The sequence below is a fragment of the Plectropomus leopardus genome, chromosome 14, assembly GCF_008729295.1.
Source record: "Plectropomus leopardus isolate mb chromosome 14, YSFRI_Pleo_2.0, whole genome shotgun sequence".
NCBI classification, from domain to species: Eukaryota; Metazoa; Chordata; class Actinopteri; order Perciformes; family Serranidae; genus Plectropomus; species Plectropomus leopardus.
In genome coordinates, this window is record NC_056476.1 from 4,673,580 (window position 1) to 4,689,137 (window position 15,558).

The 15,558-nt window shown below is 38.5% G+C and overlaps 1 protein-coding gene across 1 annotated transcript in view; it reads right to left on the minus strand.

The window, feature by feature from the left end:
• kcnh5b (potassium voltage-gated channel, subfamily H (eag-related), member 5b) overlaps window positions 1-15,558 on the minus strand; it is a 158,104-nt gene that overhangs the window by 115,567 nt on the left and 26,979 nt on the right. The window contains exons 5-6 of the mRNA XM_042500812.1: window positions 12,052-12,167; window positions 4,576-4,968 (exon numbers count right to left, since the gene is read on the minus strand). Coding sequence (XP_042356746.1) covers window positions 4,576-4,968; window positions 12,052-12,167 — 509 coding nt within the window. The remainder of the gene's footprint in view (window positions 1-4,575; window positions 4,969-12,051; window positions 12,168-15,558) is intronic.

Sequence of the window (15,558 nt, forward strand, 5' to 3'; positions counted from 1 at the left end):
ATTTTGAAAATTCAGCTGCTGGCAGATTAAAGACTGGTATTTTTATTATTATTGGCATTCAAAAAGTCATGTAATTAAGCCCCCACTTGGCAGACACACATGCACACACACTTGCAAATGCAATAATGGAGGTCTGTGCACAAACACACACACACACACACACACACACACACACACACACACACACACACACACACACACACACACACACACACACACAGCATGTGTGTACACTCCCACTCATGAAAAGATTAAATGTTCTACCATGAAAAACAGACAAATGCATCGTAACATATTTGCTCTTTTTGGTCCTTCCACTTAGACTGAGGTCTAATTAATTCAGTGGGAAATCAAGTGGAAAATCACCTCCAATGGACTTGCAGCCATATTGATAAAAATCCTCGATATCTGATGAGTGCAAATAGCCGTGACAAATACTGTGAGTGGACCTGATCCCTCACAGAACAAGAAGAATCAAAAATAACACAACAGGTTCAGGATCTAAAAACTCTCATTCCCAAACGAACAAATTCAACAACAGTTTTTTTCCCTCAAATTAAATAGACACCAAAATGTCCACGATTAACATGCTCTGTGAAAGATTTTGAGGCAAACACATTGACTATATGGTGAAGGAAAGCAAAAACAGCTGATTATTCCCTCTACAAAACCTGAAAACCGTTAAGACCTGACAAAACTCATCTAATTCACAATTGAAAATCATTACCGCAATCCCATCATCATTACACTTAATTCTGTTCTTTATGCAAGCAGATTTAAATACGTCCACATGATCTTGGAATGAGGGCATTGACTTTTAAAGTGCTTCAATAATGAATTTAAAGCTCTTAAAGGTCTGCTGAAGGACCACTGGAAAGTTAGAAATTCCAATTATTTGCCACTTTCACAAGCAAACTGCCATCCATTATATCAGCCTGAATAAAAACAGAGCACCATCAATTATTAATCAGTAAACTTAATGAGCTTATTAACTAAAAACAGCACCTGCTGTTGTGTCTCATACCAGACAAACAGCCACACCAGCTGCTTTGTGCGGTTGTATGTGGACATGGTAGTGCTTCCAGCTATAGTCGTGTATGGAAACATGTTCACAACAACAATAACATGCTGATGTTTCGCAGGTACATTTTTCTAGGGCTGACCTAAATGCTTTGAAGCTTCGAAACTTCAATCGTTGCCATGGTAATCAACATCCAGATAGGTGTTTTAAATGCTTTTCATTATCACCTGTAAACCAGAAAACGCTGTTTCAGCATTCCTATTGCCAAATGCATAAAATGAGCCCTCGAAGGTATGTCGTTCTTGGAGTAGCTCTCAGGTTCGCTCAGGGACTCCAAGAACTGTTTGGTCCCAAAAGGTCCACTCTGGAAAAACTGATCGGCAGGCGCTTATTTGACAACATTGTCCCCATATCAGTGTTAACTGCTGTATGAGCACAGCTCAAAGCGGCAGCAGAGAGTTAGCCAGTGAAATACAATCACAGAAATCATATGCACTGACATGCACAGACAGCTGATACAGCTACCACAACAACTGCAAGAGAAGCACAGACTTCAACACACACAGAGAGAGCATGACTTTATTCCCTGCTCCATTATTTAACTTTATCTTTACATTGTGGTGGCCCACATTAGAGAGATATTCACCAGAGACTGCTGCTCCTTTAAGAAGCAGAGTTGAGAATTGAAAGAGGGGGATTCTGGGAAATGAGGTTTTGTTGTTAGCGAGAGATGTCATGTGAGCTTGTTTTGGCATATGTTGTTGTCGTTTTGAAGTGAGAGTAAACAAACGCAAATACTGGTTTGGTGCTATAAAACTGCTCTGAATGCTGCTCATTCACTGATGGCATTACGAGGTCTGTGAGTTTTCAGCCAGCAGAATACAGATATAAAGCACAGTGGTGTGGTTTACTGAAGTTGCTTAAACTTGGAAAAATGATTGAATTAAACTTCCATATTTATGTTGCAACACTTTCACAAAATTAAGAAAGTATGAGAACATTTTAAGTAAGCTAAACAATATTGTCAGATTTAACAGTAGTACAGCTCCAGTATAAAATCTAACGATAATAAAAAAGTCGTTAGTGCTATAAAACTATTGTGAATGTTGCATATAGCTCCTTTAACCGCAGCAGTGGACTCAAATGGCCTACCTTAACATCCATCAAGATTGTGTTAAGCACATCCATAGCACCCTTGTCGTCCCGTCACCAAAACACTATTTAGTTCTCTCAAAACACATTTTGCATTTCCACATCTCTCATTCAGAAGTCCCTGCTAAAGAATGCTCTCTTGCTCCGTTGTGGCCTAACTGAACCTAAGCGACAGACTATCACACTATATCGCATTATATCGCACACTCTGCATCTGTTAAAACTGAGCTCTGTCACGTCATGTAAACAAACCACTTACCTATCAGCTGTGCTCTCAGAGACATAAACACTGAAAATGCGTGCGAGTACTTACTTCCTCATTATTCATATTCACAACAATCCTATCACAGGTAACTTATGATTTCATTGTTATATCTTCCACACTACATCATACCACCATCTCCACTTTGTGATACAAAGCTAGGTTGCTGGCATCCCACACAATATATTTACAGAAACATTCAGCTCCCTGGTGATCTCCCTATAGCCAGATTCCAACTTATTGTAGCAACGCCCACATTCCCATCATGCCCAGTGCAGAAATGAGTAGTTTGTAGTTATGTTTGCTGTTTTATCTTCTAAAACACAAATGTCACTATGTGTCAGTGCTCATAATGTGTCTGTTCAGGACATGATGATGGTTCATGATGGTTATTGTCATGTTTTTGTTAGTTTTTTAGTTGACATCATTCGTGTGTTGGCTGGAAACTGTGCAGGCAGGTAGTGTGTTTGAGACCACTCCCTTACATACTAAAATGACAGAGATAATAACTCACTTGCAGATAAAATATGTTGTCCTCATCTCATTGCAGGTGAATTTTCTCTGTTGCCATCAGGGTGTCGTTATGCATTACCTGCTTGCAAAACAAATCGCCATTCCAAATCTTTTGTCACTACAGCAGTCAGACTTTTTAAATTCCCTGTAGGTGTTTTACACCTGTATACGTTGTGTGTTTATACTGTGCATTATATTACACTGGCACTTTATTCTTATCCCGGTTATTAAGCTCCTGGTGCATTTGTCTGGTTGTATATTCTGAATGCTGCTATGTGCGTATTTGTTTTGTAGTCTTAACATGCTGCTCATAACTAATTGCCCTTATAAGGATTAATAAACTTGTTTGAATTTAAATTTGAATAGGGAATAATGTAAATAAACAGATTTACTTAATGATGCTCGCTTGCATTGCATGCAGTTAGAGAAGAGCAACAGTTTGACAAATCACATCCAAAATCTCTCCTATATCTGTCCTTTCAGCCACCAAACTTAATCTCAACCCTGCACATTTTCTTCCAAAGCAGTGTCAAGTAGCCTTACACGAGCAAACCCTATTCTCTTTTTCAAGGACTCATTTCCACCTGCTATTATATGATCTTTTATCTGGACAATAAGCTCTGATCACAAGTATTTGCATCTTGGTTTCTCAGTTCTGGGGACCATTTCGATTAGATTTGTTTTTAGAGTGAGGCCACATTGCACAGCTGTTAGTTACACCTGTGTAAGATCTGATAACAGTGAGATCCAGACCACCTCGAGATGAGGTTCGGCCAATCAGATGGCATCCTGCATGCACTCACACCTGCAGCAAATGAGTTTTTCCTGATACAAATCACATGTTAATGCCAAGTGTAAACGGGGTCAGCTGGGCCCAGCAGCTGAAAGTTGGACCAATCAGCAAAGTGCAGCAAACAGCTGACATCATCACCTCCTGAGTGCAGTAATCGACACACTGTGGATATAACATACTTAATTCTGCAGTGTCATGACCTTTTTCTTGCCTTCATTCAAACTTTGATAAATAACTTTAATTTAGCTGATCATTTAAAGGATTTACAGAACCGCTGAATGAGATTATATCACAATTTAACCCTTCGAAACTTGAGCAAATTGGCTTGATTTTTCTCAAAAATCGGAACAGGGTGTCAAGCAACTTAACAGGAAATGGTCAAAAAACAGATTTGTTAAAAGTTACGAGACAATTAGCTAAAAAAATAAAATAAACAAGAAAAAGACCTCATGAATGTGCTAAAAATACATTGTTTTGTCTTTTCTAATTTCTAATATATAATTTAAATAATTCTAAATATAACTGCCTGGTAATTTTTTTCACCTAGTTTTTTTTTATTAAATTCTATCTAATAATCCTCCACAGCTAATTTTCAGATTGTTTCCTTGTCACCTTTTAGTAATTCTTTGCAGTTTTCAGGAAATGTCTTGCCAAGTTGCTTACATTTTCTGATATCGATTCAGGTGTTAAAGTGTTAATCTATTGTCACAACTGTAACTGACAAGTCTATAGCATTAACGTTTTCATTCTCGCTTAAACATTATCACCTCCATGCACACGTTACTTCAAACCACTCACAGCTGAGAAAGCACTTAAAAAAAAGACAAAGCGTACCTCATCCACGTTCTCGAAGGCATTGATGATGTCATACGGCAGGCAGGACAGCAGGTCGATGACAAACCAGGTCTTAAGGTAGTTCATGCGGATGAGCTTGGGGTCGGAGATGACCTCTCCGCCGGGCCCCACGAAGGTGGTGTGAAAGTTGAGGACAATGTCCACCAGAAAGATGACGTCCACCACGCTGTCCAGCACCAGCCACACGATGTTGTTCTGCTTGGTCTTGAAGGAGACGTTGTAGGGCACCATGATGGCCGTGTAGAAGGTGAGGATGAGGATGACCCAGTCCCAGGTGGTCTTGAAGGTACAGTAGTGGAGGATGATGTGGGGAGGCGTCTTGGGGGCCTCCTGCTTGTACTGAGGGAGGATGTCGGAGTTAAGCTGCAAAACCTGGAGACACAGAAGAATAGTCTACTCAGGAAAACTGTTTATTATGTTCCCTTTTACCACTTTTGTCCCCAGAGTTAATTTAAAAAAAAAACATTATTAATATGCATTAAAAATAATAATTAAAATTAAGAGTCAGAGTGTCCACCGACTGAATTCAGCATCAAAGACTCACTAGAGTCGTCTCGGTGTAACGGTTCAATCCTGCCAACTTTTAATCTAATTTTATTTACCTTTTCATGTTTACCTTATTTAATGTATTTTCATGTAAGTTGTTGAATATATTAATTGTAATTTGTAAAACTGTACCCTGCTCTTTTGAAACTGTTTCAGTTTTTTCAACTTTTACTTTTCATTTCATTTTTACTGTGTATATACACTACAGTAAATTATTAGATATTATTATATTGTATAGATATTTAATTGTAAAATGTATGAATACAAATGTATGATGTGTATACATGTATTTTAATACATAATATATAATGAGAGTCTTGAGCAAAGTTTTTCCCCAAGAACTAAAATTAAACCAGTAAAAATATTAACAAAAACTTTTTAAAAAACTTATACAAAATATCAACCAGTCACATGAGCCCTTGTGGTCACTTTGAGGGTTTTGTTTTATAATTATTGTTATTACTATTTTTATGTATAAAAAAAAAGGATTTTTTTTTCATAATGCTGGTCCTTCTTTAAAATATGTGAAAACAGCTGATACTTTTTACAAATTATTCTTAAAATATATCTATTTATTTTTCACCTGTTTTCACAAATTAAAGAAAAACATTTTTCCTGTTTTCAAAGATGGGGAGAGATAAAATAAACATCTTTAAAAAATTAAATTAAAAAATAAATTATCACCAGGTCGTCTATAACAAACCGACCATTCCTGTATCTTCTTTTAAAAAACGTATACATTTCACACATATAAAGATGTTCAACAAGAAACAAAGCATTTTTTTTTAACAAATTCTATTTCGAATGCTTTCACTCATCTTCAAGACTCAACAATTTAAACTATTTCATCTTGTTTCATTTATCATGATTTCTTGCCCAGTTTTCACTCTATACAGAGATAACAAAACTGATTTATTGATTTTTTTCACACTTACTTCAGTGATGTACATGGAGAAGAGTTTGATTCATTCTGTCAATTATATTTCTAATAGTCAGTTATATTTGTAACAGAAGCTTGAGAAACAATTTTGGCATGTAAGTGCACTTTTCAAGTGTTTTGAAAAAAAAGGCAAGACACGAAAAAGAAAAAACAAAGAAGAAAGAGATTAAATTACTAAAATAGATGAAAGCAATTAAGGAAAAAGTAATCCAAAACCTACTTTATTTCTCTGTCTAGTCATTATTACCTTCTGTGGTTAGGTGTGTGTGTAGAGAGAGGGGAAAATGATGCCAGAAAAGTATATTAAAATTTGAGATGTTTTTCTCTTCTGTTTTCATCTGCATTCGTCTCTTCTGTTGCTGCGTAAAGCTCCCTGTGACAAAACTGCATAATGAATAAATCTGGCTTGAAATGAGACAGAAATGACAAACAGAAAATCAGATGAGAAGGACCGAAGAGTTGACCGAAAAGAGAAAAAAAATAACCGGTCATTACACTTTGCAGTGCAGTGATGATAACTCCTGCTGAGCTCGGCCTCCTCTGCATAACACAGACTGCATTAAATCCAACACACAGCACTTTGATTTGCTCTGCAGGCCACACACAGATCACACATCAGCCGTTCAACTCATTTTACACTAAACTGCATATTATTCTGTTTGTATCCAGCTGCTAAAGAGATGAACTGTACTATCTCCTGCAGCCCCAAATACATTATACATGATTATAAATCATACTCATTTAAGCACTTCCAGCTATTCAAAAGAAAAACAACACTAAAATATATTTAAAACAGCTACAGTATACTGAGAGGTACTTTATATGCAACTTTAATAACTAGTTCAAGTGGTGATATTGCTGTTACACAATTACTACTTATACAATAATTATAATAATGAGGATACATTTTAGTGCAACTGCAGTTATTCACACCTCTGCAACCGAGTTACTGCCTACTGCTAGTAGTACTGATGATGCTGATAATAATGAAGCTATCGCTGCTACTGTAATCAATATAGCAGCTAAATCTACAACTACAATTAAAAAAAACATCCTGCCCCATTAACTATCAGTATCGATACTAATTATAGTATTATTTGTAATACTTTTTTATTTATTTTTTGCTACTTATACTGGCTACCTCAACAAACTGCTACTACTACAACTACTTCTGATGTAGCCACTGTTAGTACTTGTATTGATGCCATTTCGTTTATCACTATTGCTACTACATCTCCTATAACTACGTGAATTTGTACTTCTGCTACTACTACAACTTCTACTTCTACGACTACTGCTAATACTGCTACTTGTACTTAATGCTACTTCTAATCATTGAAAGCCTCTGGAAACGTGGCTTGAAACAGTATATACAAAAATCAAAAATAAATGTTCACAATTATTAGAAAACCCAGTTCAAAGCAGCTCGTTTTGAGGATAATAGCATTTCTCAAGACTGTGTGGGTGTGGCAGATCACGTTTTGATCGACACCTCCTTGGATCATACTTTTGTCAACTGTCTATCGTCTCCACGACAACCACGAAGCAAAGCGTGATACAGCCCTATCTGTTCCAGCCCTCTGGCTGCACTCATAAATGAAATCTGATGCTCTAAGTTAAAATGAGAGAGCTGTTGTTCGAAAGCCACAGAGTGCTCTATTTCTTCATGAAATAACAACAGTTATGTTCATGACGCATTCACGGCCATATCCACAAAATTTTGGCTTCATTTTTGTACAGTGGGAGGAAGTGGAGATGAGTTATCCATCTTTAAATGCAGTCATTGCTGTTAACAAATTAATGGTGCTTGTAAAACTGTCGTATAACAACAACATCAGGTGGGACTGCTGTTGAGTGATAGTAATTGCACTACTGCCACTCACTTTCACACTTGTACTGCTGCTCCTTTGGTGCCACCACAGCGTCTTGCATTTCTAATGCTGCATACCACTGTTGCCACAACCACACATACTTCTTTAGTACTGCTTACATCACTTCTAATGCTACCACTAGTACAATTACAGAAGTTAACTATAATAGGCCTAGTATTAATGGGAGTAAATCTATCAATATGACAAAGTTATAACCACAAATACCAATAAACAGCAGTATATTTTCATCACAGTCTGAGGAGTTAGCCTCAGTTAGCCCCATTTATCCTCACAGTGGGACTCAGTGTGATGTTAAGTAACAGGGCGGGCCGGCAGAGCTGAGGATCAAGAGCCAACTTCATAACGGAGGAGCCGCATCTCATCTACTCCTCATCACCAGAGCTGCCAATTAAACAGCCCGCGGTCAAGAGCTGCGCCGCCGTTCAAAAATTAGACTGCCAATTAGCAGCCCAGCAGCATTGTGGGGGGAAGAAAACTCTGCTTATGTGACACTCGACAGTGTCCTCGACAGAAGACGCCAGCTGTGCCTTTCAGGCTGCGGAGCATATGCATCACCTGCGATATCTATTGAGCGCACTCAGGACGTTACGCAACCCTCTCCCATCCAGCGCCAAGCTGAGTTTTAGCTTGTAACTTATTTTGCCTTTTTCTCCTTCCTGCCAACATCTCTGCTTTCTTGTCTTTACATTCTCCTCTTCCTTCCCTCCACATTTCTTTCTCTTACATCCTTCTGTCCTTCTTTACTTTACACAACCTCCCTCTCTTCTCCTTCCTTTCCTAACTTATTATCTCTAACTCCTCCCCACCCCAATCTTCCCCTCCTTCCTACACAACATGCCTTCCCTTTCAAAGAGCCAAAATTAAACTTCACCTTCTGTTCTAGAAGTAAGAAAAACATATATTCTTAATCGCCTTGACTTTTATAATAATGCAGATCACCAAAAATCCAACTTTGGAACGGCTCACTCCAAAGCATGTTGTGTGGCTCTCTCAATATTTCCCATAAGCCTCAGAACATCCCACTTTAAGCTGTGATTATAGTGGAGTTATCATAACAGTGAGTTTTTGTTTGGTAAATATTCTTCGCATCAATATCCAAGTCATATTTACAACTGAGAAATACAGATTTATTTCCAAACTCTGTGCTGAATAACTCAGAAGTGCCTGAAGACCGAAATAAACACCTCACCTCAGACAAAGTCCACTTTTCAGCGTGACTAAAGTCAAATTTAATGGATATAGTCCTATACTGCAAATGCACTGTATTTTTTAAAATGAGAATCTTTGCCATTTTTAACCTCCATCCTATAAGAAGTCTATATGGAATTCAAAGTCACTAACTTGACAGGAAAGGGATCTAACATTAAAGTATAACCCCCACCTTTATCATCATTTATAAGCAGTAAAAAAAACATCAGGCCAGGATGTATTATTACAGGAGGAACGGCCGTCCCTGGCTGCTTAGCAGTGAATATCTCTGCGGTACAGTACTCAGACATCTTGGACATAACATCAAAGGTGTTACTCCTTCAGCCTCTGTTGATAGGGTTCATTTTTTGAATGTTTTAAACTAAAATTATTCTCAAATCTTACATATTGCTCCTTAAGAATATCCATAAAGTTGGTGGACCTACAAGACAGACTTTTTAAATGAATTATCTAAATTGAGGCATCAGAAACTAAGATATTTTGATTTTTAGTCCTGAGTATGGGACATCTGTCATTACACACACCCCCAAATACTTCGTCCAAACCTCAAACCTCCAGTTTGTATGCAGACTTTCTAGTAAATGTTTGAAGTCTCAAGTTCCAGCAGGTTACCACTCCCGTCTTTCCCTCCTTCCACTCTGCCTTCCTTCCTTCCTTATTACATCCATCTGTTTGCATCCCTCCTGTTCCTCGTCGCTTCCCTCCCCCCTACATAATTTTATCTTACTTCCTTATTTAATTCATTACTTCCCCTTTCCTCTCTTATTCACCGACCCCTCTTTGCCCTTTGATTTTTTACCCCTGCTCTCTCATTTCGCTGCATCTCTCCTGCCTTTCCATTTCATCCTCCCCCTTCCTCCCCTTTTTGACTTTCCATCCTCTCATCACTCATCCCCTTTAAACAGCCCTGGAAGTAACATTTTTGCTAAAAATGCACACCGCTTCTCGCCTCATGTGCTAAGCAGGAATGAAACTCAAACAGATTCTGATTAAGGCGATACACCTCACTCAAACCTTCATGAATAAAACAGGTGGGTGCACTCTGGCACAAAAAGAAAAACACGAGCCATCTTCTCCCTACCCCGAAATCCATTTTCTAAATTTCCAGCAGCAGTCACAATCATTCAGAGTGCCCACAGCACCCTGCTTCTGTCGCCACGCCCACCATGAAATATTAATGACACCCGCAGTCCACAGGAGCGCAGCGCTCCCGGGAAGAGAAAGCACCGCTCGCTGTGTCAAACATCTGCAGTTCCAGGGAAGTTGGCATGTGCGTGTGAGTGGAGGGAGGGCAGAGTAGGATGGATGCACTGAGGGCGTGGTTGTGTGTGACAGAGCACAATGTGCCTGCATGGCTGTGTCCGTTTATTAATGCATGCATCTGTGTGGCTGCCTTAACTTGGCATTAGTAAATATTTTGAATGCAGCATTTAATGTTTTACATGAGGATTTATCTGTGCAGAAATAATGATAAGAGCAGTGAGCTGCTACAGTGGTGTATTTGCTGTGTGTGTGCAGGCCTGCAGCAGCACTAACTCCCAGATTAGCTGTTGAGTTTTTTAGCGTATTGAAGAGGCTTTTCCTTAAGATCAATATTTATTTTGTTTTTTTGTACCCATTTAATAAAAAAGCACAATTTTGGTAAAATGTTTGTCACCTCCAGGATTACTTCTTACCTTTTCGGAGAGGCAAATGAAACTTGTGCTCAATGGGAGACTGAGATTAAGCAGCTAATCATTCAGTGGCTAGACAGGAAGTGACATCAGGACTACAGCTATCAATAATACTTTTTTTTCACAAAAATTAAACATGCATGCATGCATGTTTTTTAAAGCCTCTGGGAACCAAAACCACATAAATAAGGTTCTTAATATATAATGTAGGGTTTTACATGCATATAAAAAGACGTGGTAATGTAACGTTATATGTGCAGCACACAGTGTTTGTGTGTGTTACCTGGTTTTTGCCAGTGTTAAACAAATCAACGTTAGAATGTGGCAAATGGGAAAGAAATAAAATAAGAATAAAGTTAATAACATGGCACTAGAGTAAGCTAACCCTACACTGTCGTGACTTATCATTGCAGTCATAGTTTCGATAACAAATGTTTGCATCTCAGCTTGTGTCGCATGTGCTACATTATGCTAACTGTGTCTAAAGTAATATCAAGAACAAAGCATCTTGTAAACTCGCCATTCTATGACAGGGACACGTGTTACTTTGAAAATCTTCTGATTCTGAAAGTTTACGGGGTGCGTTTGGACTCATTCTGATTGCGGGAGCGCACTCTGGCACAAACTGGGCGTCCAGAGCGCGGCACTCTGGGAGTGTCACAGCGCACTCTGGGCACTCTGTGTGGGGAGGCAAAGCAGCAAAGTGCCAGACAGAGGGCATGTGTAATAATCTTAACTGTTTGTGAATTCATGGAAAAACTGATTGCTCCGTGGCTTTGAACAACGGCTCTCTCTTTTTAGTGTAGAGCGTCAGATTTACGAACGCAGCCAGAGTCAGAGGGCTGGAACAGATTGGGCCGCACCACGGGGACTCTGCTTTGCTCCATGGTTGTCATGGAGACGAGACAGTTAACAAATCAAAACGTGATCTGCCACACCCACACACCCTAAAAATGAGCTGTTTTCTAATATTTGGGAACATTTACTTTCACTCAGATTTCTGTAGAAACTTAATGAGACACTCAGCATTGACATAATAAGTGCTTTCTTACTATTTAAAGCCACGTTTCCAGAGGCTGTAATATATCTTGAAGACTGCTTCAGCACTACAGCAAAGAACAGAATGACCTTGATATCATGTATGAAGTGTATACGACTAAGCATGTACAGTGTGTGTAAGTCTGCACGTGCTCACCTCGGCCAGTCTGGACTGTTTATGGCTGACTTCATGTTTGTCTATGGGTGTCAGCTTCGGCAGCTGGTTGCGGTTGTTGGTGAGCGCCCGTGTCAGCCGTGCAAACTTGGTCCATCCTGCAGGAGTGAGACATGAAACCCAGCTTAGATCACATTCATCACAACTTAACAAGATTTGAGGATGCATGTCAGCTGCACACAATCAGCACCCACTGTTGATACGGTTCCCCAGTTCACAACTCCAATGGGGACATACTGGAGTTGCAAAATATTCCCACAGCTTCCATTTGTACTTGCCACAAGAGGCCTGTTAAGATCTGTTTTTCCCAGTTGGTGGTCTATATTTACAATAAACCAAGCGTGATGTGAACGCAGCTCAAACCCTGGTTTCATGGCAAACACCCTGCAGAAAGTGTCCTTGAACATGACTGAATCTCCACCAGCTGCAGGGTGTTTGATGTACTCTGACCTTCGTGTAGAGGCAGGAGATGAAGGAGAATTTCTCCTTGAGGGGATCAATATCACAAGAACTACACATTTAGCATATGTTTGTCTTGTGAATATGAGAGCTGAGGGGGGAGAGCTGCTGTCTGTGGGTACAATTTGATCTTCAAACCATGGACAATTCATTCGAGCCATGTCACAGTGAGGTTAGTGCGTTTACCTCTTATCTGGCTGGCTGAGAAGCCGAGGACAATATCGGCAGACAGCCTGTCGCTCATGAGGCTGCGCCTTTAAATATACATAACTTGGGGACTTAATAAAATCCATGCAGGTAAGTTACTAGTAAAAGTAAAACAATAAACACCCCTTGTACAGTTGTCATGACTGCTAAAATTAGCTAAAGAGACCAAAAATGTTTTCTTTTTACCAGGCTGTAAATATGTTTATTTCCGCTGTACATTTGGGCATTTAGGCATTTATTTGGGCTTTAAGAAACTTATCTAGTCAATGAATTACATAAAGTAGTGTTCAGCTTAATGTCAAAGAAGGATCAATTTGGGTGCAGATCTACCTGTCAAAAGGTTCACGCTACACCAGTTATATAAACTCATACTGAATAACTTTAAGTGGTGTTTACGTCACAATCACAGTTTTAATCTGGTGGACGTAGAAGAAGAAAAAACCACAGAAGTAGAAGATGACGATAAAGAACAAAAACAAGGAGAACAAGCGGAAAGAACAAGAAGACAAATAAGGCCAAGGACAAGAAGGAACAAAAAAAGGAAAAGAAAATGAAGAAGAGGTTAAAAACATTTGAAATATTAAAAATGAGAGATTAACTGTAGATGTTTATAGAAGAGGTGTGATGAATGACTGGTGTGGGGAAACAGCTGTGGAGTCAGTTTTGGCATAAAAGTAGTTGAGCCATTAATGGCATTTGCGGCAGCAGTATTAAAAACCTCTTTTTTACTATAACTCTTTGGCAGTTTTCTATTTTTTTATAATAATGACAAACTTTAAGTAAGTTGCGAAGTATAATTAAAATATAATGAAAATATCAGATGTCACTTGAAATGATTGCGTTGCGTTCTGCCTCTAAGCTCTAAATGCAATTAAAACGATGTCCTTTAAATGCGATTTCCTTTATGGTATTACTGAAAGATTTCAACTTATTATCAACTACCCAATGTCGTGAGCTGTCAGTAAATACTCAGCTGCCATCAAGTAAAGACACATATGGCAGGATAATGCCAGTCAAAATAACACTAGATCGTCTGTGAGCAGACACACTCACCGCTCTGTCATTCAGAGCTGCTGATGGAATTAAAATTAAGAAGCTTGCTGAAGCCTTTGAAACCTGGATCAGCATCAGGTTTTTGGGCTGCCTTCAAATGCCTTTCATAAGCATTTAAACATTTGAACTCTCAGCAAATTGGTTGACTTCTTTTAAAAAATGGGGAGAAAAGGCAATGGACAACTTGTCAAGAAATGTCTCACAAATTGCAAGAGATTAGTGACGTTGACAAGAAAAATGACCTGAAAAAAAAGAGAATTATAAGAAAATTGCCCAAAACTAGAAAAAACAAAATGGAAAACGATATACATTTTCTATTTAGTAATTATTTTATTATGATTTTAGCATTTTGCAGGTTATTTGCTTGATTTTTTTTCTTTTAATTTCCTTTTTTTTTCTTTCTTTTCCTTTTCTTTGTTGATTTCCAGATAACTTCCTTTTAACTTTTATTAACATCTTGCTGATTTTTGGTGACATCTTGTTAAGTTGCTTTCTGTCCTCTTATATTTTTGAAAGAAATCAGGCCAATTTGTTCTGGATTCAAAGTGTTGAAGCTTTATAAAGACAGATACGTTATATTTCAGTGTAACATTGTTGCCTTCTGGATCAGAACCTGTATATACTCAGTTATATATTGTGTTCCTGAACAATATTCCTGTATTTTAGTCTATTTTTCTTGTAATTTTAGCTTGCATGTGACCTTTTTATTTGTCATCTTTAAGCCAGTGATTAATACACTCATATTTTGCTGGCCTATAAGCATTTTATCATACTGTTTTTGAAAAGGGCTACTTGCTTAAAGCTAATTATAAATGCATTGGGAATGCATAGCAAGCATTATGAAAAATTACTGTTTGAGCCAAAGTTGTGCTTCATCCATTACTGTTTATCACCAAAATCTGCGCTCCAGAATTTATTATCATATAAAAACCATTATTGCTTGTTCAGTGTCTGTCTTTCCAAAATAATAAAGGCCTGTCCAGTAGTGGTCATTTTCTGGCAAGCAGTTTTCAGAGGACGGGTTCTCCTACTGTACTGCTCTAAAAATAAAATCAAATGTTTGAAAGGGCATAGAGTAGCACAACAGAGGCACACCACATACAGTAGTCACACATCGTGATCGACCTGACCCTTTGAAGGGACCATTACAAGTAAAAAGTGGACTTTGAAATAGCTTTTAACCCTCAGGTCTCCAGCTGCCTGAACACACCCGCCCTTTCATTTCAGCCATTCACCCCTATGTGCAGCAGTGTGAGAGAAACCACACACAGCGCTGCACTGAGACCCATATAGGATAAATATCAACAGAATATGTTACTCCGTGTCGCAATCACTCGACTCCCCTCAAGGAAAACTGCTGTATTGGCTTTTGTGTAGCTTACTATACATCTTTGGTTGTAGAGGCACTTCTTTTATGGGATTTTCTATATGCTAATACATTAAATTGGCTCTATGTCGCTGTAGGTAATAAGTGTAGGTGCTCTTACCCAAAGTGGAGCTTTTTTCAGTTTTTGTCCTGGAGGAAAATTGCTGCAGTAGATCTTGTATAACATAATTTATATTGTACAGTATATTGTTGGCTGCTGAAAGCATTGCTTTAGATGCCTCTGGGCTTTTTGTGAAGATATCTGTCTCTTAAATAAGATGTATGGGGAGAGGGAGGAAGTTTCCATGCTCTCAAGAGATATGCTTAAGAACAAAACTACTGCAACTTAACACGACTTAACATTTTGAGAAGCTTTTGAGTGTTTTCAGAGCTAAATTTCACAT